Source organism: Mytilus trossulus, chromosome 14 (assembly GCF_036588685.1).
Source record: "Mytilus trossulus isolate FHL-02 chromosome 14, PNRI_Mtr1.1.1.hap1, whole genome shotgun sequence".
Classification (NCBI taxonomy): Eukaryota; Metazoa; Mollusca; class Bivalvia; order Mytilida; family Mytilidae; genus Mytilus; species Mytilus trossulus.
Genome location: NC_086386.1, coordinates 9,032,582 through 9,046,487, shown reverse-complemented (window position 1 = coordinate 9,046,487; position 13,906 = coordinate 9,032,582). Strand labels below are relative to the sequence as shown.

The following is a 13,906-nucleotide window of genomic DNA, read 5'->3' as shown; positions in this document are numbered from 1 at the left end:
TGGAAATTGAATAAGGAAATAGACATCGAATAAGGAAATGAAAATCGAATCAGGAAAAAGAAACCGAATAAGGAAATGATAATCGAAAAAGGAAAAAGAAAACGAATAAGGAAACGAAAAAAAATTTGAAAAACTTATTGAGAAAAAAAAACTTTGAGGAAAAAAATTTAGAGGAAAAAAAAAATTTGAGGAAAACAAATTTGATGAAAGAAAATTTTGAGGAAAAAAATTTTGAGGAAAAACAAATTTGGAGGAAAAAATTAGGAGGAAAAAATATTTTCAAGGAAAAAAAATTCAGTTTGGACTTGTAATATTTTTCAAAATTTGAATATCGAAAAAGGAAATGGAAACCGAATAAGGAAATGGAAATCCAATAAGGAAATGAAAATCCAATAAGGAAATGAAAATCCAATAAGGAAATGGAAACTGAATAAGGAAATAGAAAACGAATAAGGAAAAAGTAACCGAATAAGGAAATGAAAATCCAATAAGGAAATGAAAATCCAATAAGGAAATGGAAACTGAATAAGGAAATCGAAACCGAATAAGGAAATAGAAACCGAAAAAGGAAATGAAGATTGAAAAAGGAAAAAGAAACCAAATAAGGAAATGGAAATCGAATAAGGAAATGGAAATTGAATAAGGAAATGAAAATCCAATAAGGAAATAGAAACCGAATAAGGAAATTGAACCGAAAAAGGAAATAAACATTGAAAAAGGAAAAGAAACCGAATAAGGAAATGAAAATCGAATAAGGAAATGGAAATCGAATCAAGAATTAACTGTATAAGGAAATGAAAATCGAATAAGGAAAAAGAAACCGAATATGGAAACGAAAATCCAATAAGGAAATAGAAACCCAATAAAGAAATAGAAACCGAATAAGGAAATAGAAACCGAAAAAGGAAATGAATATTGAAAAAGGAAAAAGAAACCGAATAAGGAAATAGAAACTGTATAAGGAAATGAAAATCGAATAAGGAAAAAGAAACTGAATAAGGAAACGAAAAAAAAAATTTAAAAACTTTTTGAGGAAAAAAAAAATTGGATGAAAAAATAATTTGAGGAAAAAATAATTTTGAGGAAAAAAAAATTTTGAGGAAAAAAAATTTTGAGGAAAAGAAAATTTTGAGAAAAAAAAAATTTGAGGAAAAAAATTTTGAAGGAAAAAAAAATTTCAGTTTGGACTTGTAATATTTTTCAAAATTTGAATATCGAACCAGATGCTCCGCAGGGCGTAGCTTTATACGACCGCAGAGGTTGAACCCTGAACGGTTGGGGCAAGTATGGACACAACATTCAAGCTGGATTCCGCTCTAAATTTGGATTGTGATTAAATAGTTGACACAGCATAGGTTTCTGACACAGAATGAATGTATTCAAATGAACTTAAAATTTTTGTTTTCTCTTAGAGCAATTCACTATGCTGTTGAATATTAATCCTCTCAAAAAAATGTTTGAAGAAATTTTCTTTTTATTTATGAAATTTCAAAGGAGAAAAATTGTACCCAATTTTTTAATCACATCCCCCTTTCCCTTATTCCAAAACTAATTTCAATTAAAATATTCTAATGGAGTTTGCAACAATTACTACTCATTTAAATACATCATAAAATATTAAGATGTAAAATAACTGCTTGTTATCACTGAATGGTAAAGATTATTTAAATTTATCAGTTGGTAGTAAAAAGTGAATATACATTGTATATTGTATATAACAAAGATTTAAGTTGATTCTGGACAAAGAAAGATAACTCCAATTAAAAAAAATTCTTGCAGATATTTCTTGCTTACTATACTGGACAAAGAAAGATAACTCTTAATTAAAAAGAATTTGCTATTTCACAATATTGTGAAATAAGATATTTCTTGCCATTGCACAATACTGTGCAATTGAAAAGACTTGCTATTGCACAATACTTAATATAATAATTTTAGATCCTGATTTGGACCAACTTGAAAACTGGGCGCATAATCAAAAATCTAAGTACATGTTTAGATTCAGCATATCAAAGAGGCCCAAGAATTTAATTTTTGTTAAAATCAAACTTAGTTTAATTTTGGACCCTTTGCACTTTAATTTAGGCCAATTTGAAAACTGGACCAAAAATTAAGAATCTACATACACAGTTAGATTTGGCATATCAAAGAACCCAAATTATTCAATTTTTGATGAAATCAAACAATGTTTAATTTTGGACCTCGATTTGGGCCAACTTGAAAACTGGGCCAATAATCAAAAATCTAAGTACATTTTTAGATTCGGCATATCAAAGAACCCCAAGGTTTCAATTTTTGTTAAAATCAAACTAAAAATTTAATTTTGGACCCTTTGGACCTTAATGTAGACCAATTTGAAAACGGGACCAAAAATTAAGAATCTACATACACAGTTAGATTCGGCATATTAAAGAACCCCAATTATTCAATTTTGATGAAATCAAACAAAGTTTAATTTTGGACCCTTTGGGCCCCTTTTTCCTTAACTGTTGGGACCAAAACTCCCAAAATCAATACCAACCTTCCTTTTATAGTCATAAACCTTGTGTTTAAATTTCATAGATTTCTATTTACTTATACTAACGCTATGGTTGGAAAACCAAGAAAAATGCTTATTTGGGTCCCTTTTTGGCCCCTAATTCCTAAACTGTAAGAACCGAAACTCCAAAAATCAATACCAACCTTCCTTTTGTGGTCATAAACATTGTGTTTAAATTTCATTGATTTCTATTTACTTTAACTAAAGTTATTGTGCGAAAACCAAGAATAATGCTTATTTGGGCCCTTTTTTGGCCCCTAATTCCTAAACTGTTGAAACCAAAACTCCCAAAATCAATCCCAACCTTTCTTTTGTGGTCATAAACCTTGTGTCAAAATTTCATAGATTTCTATTAACTTAAACTAAAGTTATAGTGCGAAAACCAAGAAAATGCTTATTTGGGCCCTTTTTGGCCCCTAATTCCTAAAATGATGGGACCAAAACTCCCAAAATCAATACCAGCCTTCCTTTTATGGTCATTAACCTTGTGTTAAAATTTCATAGATTTCTATTCACTTTTACTAAAGTTAGAGTGCGAAAACTAAAAGTATTCGGACGACGACGACGACGACGACGACGACGACGACGACGACGACGCCAACGTGATAGCAATATACGACGAAAATTTTTTCAAAATTTGCGGTCGTATAAAAATTGAACCCAATTTTGTAATCACATCCCCCTTTCCCTTATTCCAAAACTAATCTCAATTAAAATATTCTAATGGAGTTTGCAACAATAACTACTCATTTAAATACATCATAAAATAAACTGTAAATAGAATGTAAAAAAACTGCTTGTTATCACTGAATGGTAAAGATTATTTAAATGTATCAGTTGGTAGTAAAAAGTGAATATACATTGTATATTGTATATAACAAGGATTTAAGTTGATTCTGGACAAAGAAAGATAACTCCAATTAAAAAAAAATCTTGCAATAAGATATTTCTTGCTTACTTTTTTGGACAAAGAAAGATAACTCTAATTAAAAAAAAATTTGCTATTTCACAATATTGTGAAATAAGATATTTCTTGCCATTGCACAATACTGTGCAATTGAAAAGACTTGCTATTCCACAATACTTAATATAATAATTTTAGATCCTGATTTGGACCAACTTAAAAACTGGGCCCATAATCAAAAATCTAAGTACATGTTTAGATTCAGCATATGAAAGAGGCCCAAGAATTTAATTTTTGTTAAAATCAAACTTAGTTTAATTTTGGACTCTTTGGACCTTAATGAAGGCCAATTTGAAAACGGGACCAAAAATGAAGAATCTACATACACAGTTAGATTTGCCATATCAAAGAACCCCATTTATTCAATTTTTGATGAAATCAAAAAAGTTTAATTTTGGACCCCGATTTGGGCCAACTTGAAAACTGGGCCAATAATAAAAAATCTAAGTTCATTTTTAGATTCAGCATATCAAAGAACCCCAAGGATTCAATTTTTGTTAAAATCAAACTAAGTTTAATTTTGGACCCTTTGGACCTTAATGTAGACCAATTTGAAAACGGGACCAAAAGTTAAGAATCTACATACACAGTTAGATTTGGCATATGAAAGAACCTTATTTATTCAATTCTTGATGAAATCAAACAAAGTTTAATTTTGGACCCTTTGGGCCCCTTTTTCCTAAACTGTTGGGACCAAAACTCCCAAAATCAATACCAACTTTCCTTTTATGGTCATTAACCTTGTGTTTAAATTTCATAGATTTCTATTTAATTATACTAACGTTATGGTGTGAAAACCAAGAAAAATGCTTATTTGGGTCCCTTTTTGGCCCCTAATTCCTAAACTGTTGGGACCTAAACTCCCAAAATCAGTACCAATCTTCCTTTTGTGGTCATAAACATTATGTTTAAATTTCATTGATTTCTATTTACTTAAACTAAAGTTATTGTGCGAAAACCCAGAATAATGCTTATTTGGGCCCTTTTTTGGCCCCTAATTCCTAAACTGTTGAAACCAAAACTCCCAAAATCAATCCCAACCTTTCTTTTGTGGTCATAAACCTTGTGTCAAAATTTCATAGATTTCTATTAACTTAAACTAAAGTTATAGTGCGAAAACCAAGAAAATGCTTATTTGGGCCCTTTTTGGCCCCTTATTCCTAAAATGTTGGGACCAAAACTCCCAAAATCAATACCAACCTTCCTTTTATGGTCATAAACCTTGTGTTAAAATTTCATAGATTTCTATTCACTTTTACTAAAGTTAGAGTGCGAAAACTAAAAGTATTCGGACGACGACGACGACGACGACGACGACGCCAACGTGATAGCAATATACGACGAAAATTTTTGTCAAAATTTGCGGTCGTATAAAAAGGAAATGGAAACCGAATAAGGAAATGAAAATCCAATAAGGAAATGAAAATCCAATAAAGAAATGGAAACTGAATAAGGAAATAGAAACCGAATAAGGAAAAAGTAACCGAATAAGGAAATGAAAATCCAATAAGGAAATGAAAATCCAATAAGGAAATGGAAACCCAATAAGGAAATGGAAATCGAATAAGGAAATGAAAATCCAATAAGGAAATAGAAACCGAACAAGGAAATAGAAACCGAAAAATGAAATAAACATTGAAAAGGGAAAAAAAAACCGAATAAGGAAATGAAAATCAAATAAGGAAATGGAAATCGAATAAGGAAATAGGAACTGTATAAGGAAATGGAAATCGAATAAGGAAAAATAAACCGAATAAGGAAACGAAAAAAAAAAAATTGAAAAACTTTTGGAGGAAAAAAAATTTGAGGAAAAAACAAATTTTGAGGGAAAAAATTTTGAGGAAAAAAAAATTTGAGGAAACAAATTTTGAAGGAGAAAAAAAATTCAGTTTGGACTTGTAATATTTTTCAAAATTTGAACATCGAAAAAGGAAATGGAAACCGAATAAGGAAATGAAAATCCAATAAGGAAATGAAAATCTAATAAGGAAATGGAAACTGAATAAGGAAATAGAAACCGAATAAGGAAAAAGAAACCGAATAAGGAAATGCAAATCCAATAAGGAAATGGAAACTGAATAAGGAAATCAAAACCCAATAAGGAAATAGAAACCGAAAAAGGAAATGAAGATTGAAAAAGGAAAAAGAAACCGAATTAGGAAATGGAAATCGAATAAGGAAATGGAAATCGAATAAGGAAACGAAAATCCAATAAGGAAATAGAAACCCAATAAGGAAATAGAAACCCAATAAGAAAATAGAAACCCAATAAGGAAATAGAAACCCAAAAAGGAAATGAACATTGAAAAAGGAAAAAGAAACCGAATAAGGAAATGGAAATTGAATAAGGAAATGGAAATCGAATAAGGAAATGAAAATCCAATAAGGAAATAGAAACCGAATAAGGAAATAGAAACCGAAAAAGGAAATGAACATTGAAAAAGGAAAAAGAAACCGAATAAGGAAATGAAAATCGAATAAGGAAATGGAAATCGAATAAGGAAATAGAAACTGTATAAGGAAATGAAAATCGAATAAGGAAAAAGAAACCGAATAAGGAAACGAAAAAAAAATTTGAAAAACTTTTTGAGGAAAAAAAAAATCTGATGAAAAAAAAATTTGAGGAAAAAAAAAATCTGATGAAAAAAAAATTTGAGGAAAAAATATTTTTAGGAAAAAAAATTTGAGAAAAAAAAATTTTATGGAAAAAAAATTTTTGAGGAAAAAAAATTTTGAGGAAAAAAAAAATTTGAGGAAAAAAAATTTTGAGGAAAAAAAAATTTTGAGGAAAAAAATTTTTGAGGAAAAAAAAAATTTGAGGAAAACAAATTTTGAGGAAAAAAAATTCTGAGGAAAAAATTTTTTTTAGTTTGGACTTGTAATATTTAAAAAAAATTGAATATCGAAAAAGGAAAAAGGAAAAAGGAACCAACTTGTGTCTGGTTAAAAATCATGATATCTGTTTTATTAGGATTAAATTTTAGCATCCACTTCTCAGACCAATTTTGTAAATTATCTAAATCAATATTTATTAAAGTGTTGAGACTTGTAACATCGGGTGCAGTATGGCCAATAGATATGTCATCAGCAAAAAGTCTACTGAACCCACTTAGATCATCTGCAATGTCATTTATGAAAATCAAAAATAATAATGGACCAAGTACCGACCCCTGGGGCACACCAGCTCTTAAACAGCCCAATGTGGATAGTGAATCTTTCATAACCACTCTTTGAGACCGTCCCGATAAGTAACTTTTCAGCCAACATAATAAATCCCCTTTAATGCCATATTTTTCGAGCTTATATAATAGACTTTTGATCCAAACTGTATCAAAAGCTTTACTTATGTCCACAAATGTTATACTAGTAAGTTGTTTGTCGTTTAGTGACTTTAAAATATGGTTATACAACTCAATCAATTGATGGGTAGTAGAATATCCAGGAATGAATCCTGATTGAAACTTGTATAATAGATTATTTGAATGCAAATGATTAAAAATATTTTTAAAAACTATTTTTTCCAGAAGTTTGCTCACACAAGATAATAAAGAGACAGGTCTATAATTTGAGGGCAAAGATTTATCACCGCTTTTAAATAATGAAATAACATGTGCAATTTTCCACTGGTTTGGGAATATTTTATCACGTAATGACCTATTGAATAATAAACATAATGGTTTTGAAATTTGATTTCTGACAGCAAGTACCATTCTGTTGCTTATGATATCAGGCCCCACCGCTTTATCAACATCAAGTGTGGAAATCATATCGTGCACGTCTTGTTCACTAACTACAATCGATGACAGGAAATCAGCACAACGATCGTTAAAAGCCGGTAAATCCTTATCTGGATTCTCCAAATTAGCTATAGAACAGAAATATTTATTCAAAATTTCAGACTTTTCAGAGCTCTCATATGCCAAATTATAATTTTGATTCGGATCCTTCAAAGGTGGTACGTCATGAACAGGCCTGTCGCTTTTAATGTGCATATTAATAATCTTCCAATACTGTTTCGGATTCGCTTGTTTGATTTCATCTAAATTTTCATTTAAACTGGCGTAAAAGTGTTTTTTAGTCTGCTTTTTCATGTTATTTACTTTGTTTCGCTGTTTCTTAAACTTAAGTTCAGCGAAAGATGATTTCAAACGTAGAAATAATTTTCGAAATCTGTCGCGCTTGCGCATTTCACGACGCAAGTTAGAATTATACCAAATTTTGTCATCACATCGCACTACAATTTCTCGTGTAGGTATACACTCTGATGCTATGTCAAGGAGTGAATTAGTGAAATTAGTGCAAGCAACATTCATGTTATCTGCGTCAGAAATCAAATGCTCCCAATTGGTCCTTGATACCTTTTGATTCATGAGGTCAAAATCCCCATTTGTATAATCCCAAAATCTTCCGCTTATAAGTACGACTACTAGTAAATCCGCAATTAATTGTGACATATGTTCCATCGTGATCACTGATCTCTCTATCAATAGGTACCGTGTCTTTATCGACAACAGGTATCGAATCTGTCACTAAAATAGGATCAAGCAACGAAGTGTTACCTGTACGTGTATCAAAGTGCGTCGGCTTATCTATAATGTTAATGAGACCGTTAATGAAAACAATATCTCTTATATTTGACGATATATCTGACATGAAATTTTTGTTCAGATCACCCAAACAATTATTTTCATCTAAGGCCCTTTTCAACATCATATCAAAATATTGCCAGAAACAAACTGAAGACTGTCGCTCTGATCTATAATTTATATTAATCAGTATTGATCGAAGTTTCGTTTTTAATTCGAACCACATACTTTCCACTTCATCATGTTCTCAATCAACACGACGAACAATATTAATTAAACTTTTATAATACATAATTATGCCTCCGCCGTTGGCATTCCGGTCTTTTCGAACTGGTGTCTCAAAACCAAATAATGATAAATCGAAATCATTAACGTTAACATCTAAATGTGATTCGGTAAAAAATACTATATCGAAATCTTCAATTATGTCAGTAATATAATTCTGTTTGTTTCTTAGGCTTCTAATATTACCGTGGAAAATTGACAATGTTCTTTCAGGCGGGTCTGGTGTGCCTCCTGGACCAGGATTACTTTCTATATCGCCACATATTAACAATATTAAGCTATATAACAACATATAAAATGATACAATATCAGAAAATGATTTGTATTTACCTAGTATCCACAACTTACATTTCTCCAAATTTACACATATTTCAAAAAGTACATCAATAAAACTAACAGTATGTTTAATAACTGTTTTTACACAACCATAGCTCAGTTTGCAATAAAACAGTCCTATTGATATTCTGTGTGCAACAATATCACTACCCATTGTCGAATACAAAGTATTCTAGTATTAAAAAATAGGACCGTTTTAAGACATTTAAAGAATACAAACAATAGCACTTCGAATGATCAAAATTGAGTTTTTCAACGGCATTACATGCTGTAACAATTATGTACAAATTGAGGTATAACAACGTAAAAGTTGAACACATTGAAAAAAAAGGGGGGTGGTGGTTGCGAAATTGAACGAGAGAAGTTTGTAATAATCTGATAAATATCATTTCTATTGGTGAGATAAACAAAAGTTATATATGTTTAATTGATGTTCAGGTGCAAAAAATACTATTAGTAATTCAAAAAATTGTAAACAGTAAATTTATAAATATAACCATATCAATGACGATTCATGTCAGCACAAAAAGTGCTGACTACTGGACTTGTGATACCCTCGGGGAAATAGATCTCCACCAGCAGTGGCATCGACCCAGTGGTTGTAAATAAACTCATCATAGATACCAGGACCAAATTTAGTATATACGCCAGACGCGCGTTTCGTCTACAAAAATTGAATCAATATTTCTCTGATCCGAGACGGTTAAATTCTTAGCTCTTAAATACACCTAAAAACTTACAGTCAAGAGTGACGAAATGTCGTTTTGCATATGATCCCTCCTTTTTAAATGGTCTGAAAAAAAGATGAGTTCTTTTTATGGCAAATCAGTAGGCAAATTTGCGTTGTGCCAAGAGGTCACTACAGGGAAATTCACAGGAAATTAATGAATTTTGCCAAAAAAAACACTGAGATCCAATGAACCCCTTGTTGAATAATACCACAGCATGAAGCATCTTTTTGCCGTATTTCTAGTTGACATTATGTTTTGCATTAACTAATTGTTTGTATTGCACCTCTGTTTCAAATGCCGCTCTCTCAGCTTTCAGATATACGTACCAAGAAGGACTTGCTTTCCTTCAGAGTTACATCAGCAAATGACAATGTTTTTCGTCTGAGAGGTAAGCTATGTTCGAATATAAAACATTATAACATAAGAGTCAAATAAACTAATTTTGTACAAACAATATCGTTTATAGGCTCATTGATTTTGAGGTGTTTTTTTTATCATTTTATTATTTTATTATTTTAGAAGGTAGAGAACAAACGAATACACCAAGCTATAATTTTGTATGTGGCATGCAAGATATGTAATACTTTTTAATTTATTACTTTGACATTTTGAAATTATTTAGACATACATTCATACTTTATTAAAGCCGACATTTATAAAGTAACTTCCTAAATCACTTTCCATTTGTTTTGTTGAATATGTAAATTTTCTTAAATACTTCTCTTTTCTTTCGTCTTTCCTTATCTGATTTTTATCATACAACAATGACAAATTTCTCGTATCTTTGTGGGATATACATTTGAATAAGGAAAAAACAAAGATGACATACCCAAAATCAAAAGTACAATGATCATTTGGCAATGGTACTCTCAAAATCAGACAATATGGTACCTTAACATTATATTAATTTAAAATTATATTACATTTTTTACCATTGGAGGTTAGAAAGACTAATTATTAAAGTATAAGAGAAAGATAAGGAAAATTATGAAGTTTTTCTAGAGGAACTGAATTGGTTTCTTTTGATAAAAAAAACCAAACAGGTATATTTCAACGCAGCCTTATTTCGTTATAGACCGTTAAATTAGAATGTGATGGATCAAAAAGGTAAGATAAGAGGGCTAAAAAAGCGTGAAAGTACATATTGGATAGGCTTTATAATTTACCGGTAGGCTTACGTACTAGTAATTGTTTCTAAATTTTGAAGACCGACCTTCATAGAAATAAACTCATCATAGATACCAGGACTAAATTTTGTATATACTCCAGACGCGCGTTTCGTCTACAAAAGACTCATCTGTGACGCTCGAATCAAAAAAATAAAAAGGCCAAAGTACGAAGTTGAAGAGCATTTAGGACCAAAATTCCTTAAAGTTTAAGGATTCATTTTTACCAATTCGGACGTATCAAATATTTGAATCGTTGGTATAGCTTACTGTTCACACAGTCTACAAATTATGTGAACACTTATTATTGTTGAATAAAAATACAAAATTCGTTCATTTTCCATGTTTTCGAAATGATTAACATTTATTTGTATTCAAATGCGACAGAAAGGAGATACTGTCCTAGTATTCTCTATTTTCATACCGAGTACAATTACATGTTGTACTTGTTTACAATGGACAAACTAGTAATATTTTGTCTTTTTCATTTTTAGCCATGGCGTTGTCAGTTTGTTTAGATTTATGAGTATGACTGTCCCTTTGGAATCTATTGCCCCTCTTTTAGCGGACAATCTTATTATTTACACATGAAAACATGTACCTTTCTTTTATAGGTTTATTTTCCCTTCAAATCTACAATAGTTAAACGAGGTTCGCAAAGTAATTAATAAAACTGGAATTAGCGTAAACATTATTTAAAGGTTTCAGTTCGCCTCAAATAAAAGCAGGATACAAGATACGTCTGCGTATACTAATTTGTATTTTGTATCTACAAAATAGCTGGAGATACAAGTCCTACTTCTATCAACCGAAAAGAACTCACATATATGCCTCAGCCGACATAGTAGTTAATTAAGTCATCAACCGGGAACACTTTCTTTCTGACAGCTTGGTTCATAAGTTGTTAATGAATCATATCTTCCAGCATGTTCATTCAGTTTGTACAAACGAATGTTAACGTCATAATACAAATACGTTTCTTACGTCTATATTTTCGCGGACCATAGCACTTTATCGTATGCAGGCATCGCACTGTAGCGCAGACCATCGCACTTTTGCGTGACCATCGTACTTAAGCGTCCCCATCGCACTTTAGATTCCTACATATACATATACGATGTTTATTCAATGAGTTTTAACATCCATATTTTTAAAGATTTTTTTTCATGATATATAGTCATTCAAACTTCGGTTTGTTTCATTTTATTATGTTTCACCTCTACGTGGTATTTTTAAAAGATATTTCCTTACTTTTTAAAAATTCTTTAAATGATAACGGAAAAAGGATTTAATCGAATGAGTATGATGCAAAATGCATTGCGTATTTTTTTTAACTTAAATCATCTGACATCTTCAAATTAAAACGTTTAGAGGGTTTCTGCCATAAAAAGTGTGTGAGCTAAAAAAAACAAAGAGAAACTTTAACAGAATTGCCAAAAACGATGTACAACCAAAGGAATGTCTATAGATACAGGAAGATGTGGTGTGAGTGCCAATGAGACAACTCTCCATCCAAATAACAATTTGAAAAAGTAAACCATTATAGGTCAATGTACGACCTTCAACATGGAGCCTTGGCTTACATCGAACAACAAGCTATAAATGGCCCCAAATTTCTAGTGTATAACCACTCAAACGGGAAAACCAACGGTCTAATCTATATAAAAAAAAGAGAAACGAGAAACACGTATAAATTACATAAACAAACGACAACTACTGTACATCAGATTCCTGACTTAGAAAACTAAGGATTGTCTTACCCCAGGAGTAGATTACCGTAGCCGTATTTGGCACAATTTGTTGGAATTTTGGGTCCTCAATGCTCTTCAACTTTGTATTTATTTGGCTTTTTTAACTATTTGATATGAGCGTCACGGATGAGTCTTATGTAGACGAAACGCGCGTCTGGCGTATAAAATTATAATCCTGGTACTTTTGATAACTTATTAGGACAGGTGCAAACATTTGCAGCGGGATTAAACGTATTAATGGTACCAAACCTTCTCCCTTTTTCTGAAACTATAGCATAACATCACCGTCGGAAGGGGACGATAAATGGCTGACCCGTGTTAAGAGAGAACCAATTTCTCTTGCACGTTAAAGACACCCTTGTAGATTTCGAAAAAAAGAAGGCTAATGCCGCTACAAGGCAGCACTCGCACCCGCAAAGTGGAAAGGGATTAATATAAGTTGCAAAACTTGTTTCCCAATCCAATATAAATAAATATGTCTAAACTAACATCACAACATAGAAAAACACACGGTAAAAAATCAATTGACAGGCTTGACTCAATCACAAAACGTAAATTAATACACTATGAACGAAAAAATTTGATCTCCGATATCTGAATGTAAATGTACAGTTGATTCTATTTTGAGTTGAACAGATCATCGTGTGAATGTTTGTTGTGCCTAGGTACATTAATTGTTAATAAAAGAACCATGAGTTCCGCCGGAGTTTTAGAGAGTTCTTGATTGATCTACTAAAACATAAACAGGGTAGTTTAAGTCAGGAAAATGGCCATTGTTACAATAAACTTCGTTTCTGTTTGTGAAAATTTCGGTGTTGTGTTTCTATTGTTTCGTAGTTTTCTTATATTTGATACGTTTCCCTCAGTTTTAGTTTGTAACCCGGATAATTTTTCTCTCTATCGATTTATGAATTTTGAACAGCGGTTTAAGTTTAATTTTATGAAATTCCTGGCGAACGGCATGACTTATAGGTGGATTTTCCCTGTTTGCATGTATTCCCTGTAAAATGTTTGAAGTATCTAACGATAAATATAACTTTCAAAATTAATAACAATTATAATTACATACTTGTTAAGTTATTTATTATCTTTAACATATTATTTGTACAGCTTCTAACAATGCTGAGAGGAAGAAATGGGTTCACGCAATCACTGACATTAAGACGAAATTGTACAAAAGAATGTTCACGGTATTGTATAATATTTGCCTTTTCTTAAAAAATAATTAAACCAATAGAATATTGTTCTAACATATCTTTTGTTATTCCAAGAGGATAAAGCTGATTAAACAGACATGTTAAGTTGGTTACTTATTCTTGATTTGTTACCTATTCGTACTTATTCCTTTGTGTTTATACGTTTACCCTGTTCTTTATTCGTTCCTTATTCGCTTTTATATGTTGTCCCTTTTGAATAGTATGGTTTTATTTTTTTTATCATGTCTCTGGAAATAACTTTGGTTTGTTTTAGTTGAAAAAAGTAAAATAACAAGAATACCGAACATCGAGGAAAATTCAAAACGGAAAGTTCCTAATCAAATGGCAAACT

The 13,906-nt window shown here is 31.1% G+C and overlaps 1 protein-coding gene across 1 annotated transcript in view; it reads left to right on the top strand.

Annotated features, from left to right (window-relative positions):
* The first annotated feature begins 9,735 nt into the window (after nt 1-9,735).
* Nucleotides 9,736-13,906, top strand: part of LOC134697456 (heat shock 70 kDa protein 12A-like) — a 29,133-nt gene continuing 24,962 nt past the window's right edge. The window contains exons 1-2 of the mRNA XM_063559734.1: nt 9,736-9,829; nt 13,469-13,548. Coding sequence (XP_063415804.1) covers nt 9,736-9,829; nt 13,469-13,548 — 174 coding nt within the window. The remainder of the gene's footprint in view (nt 9,830-13,468; nt 13,549-13,906) is intronic.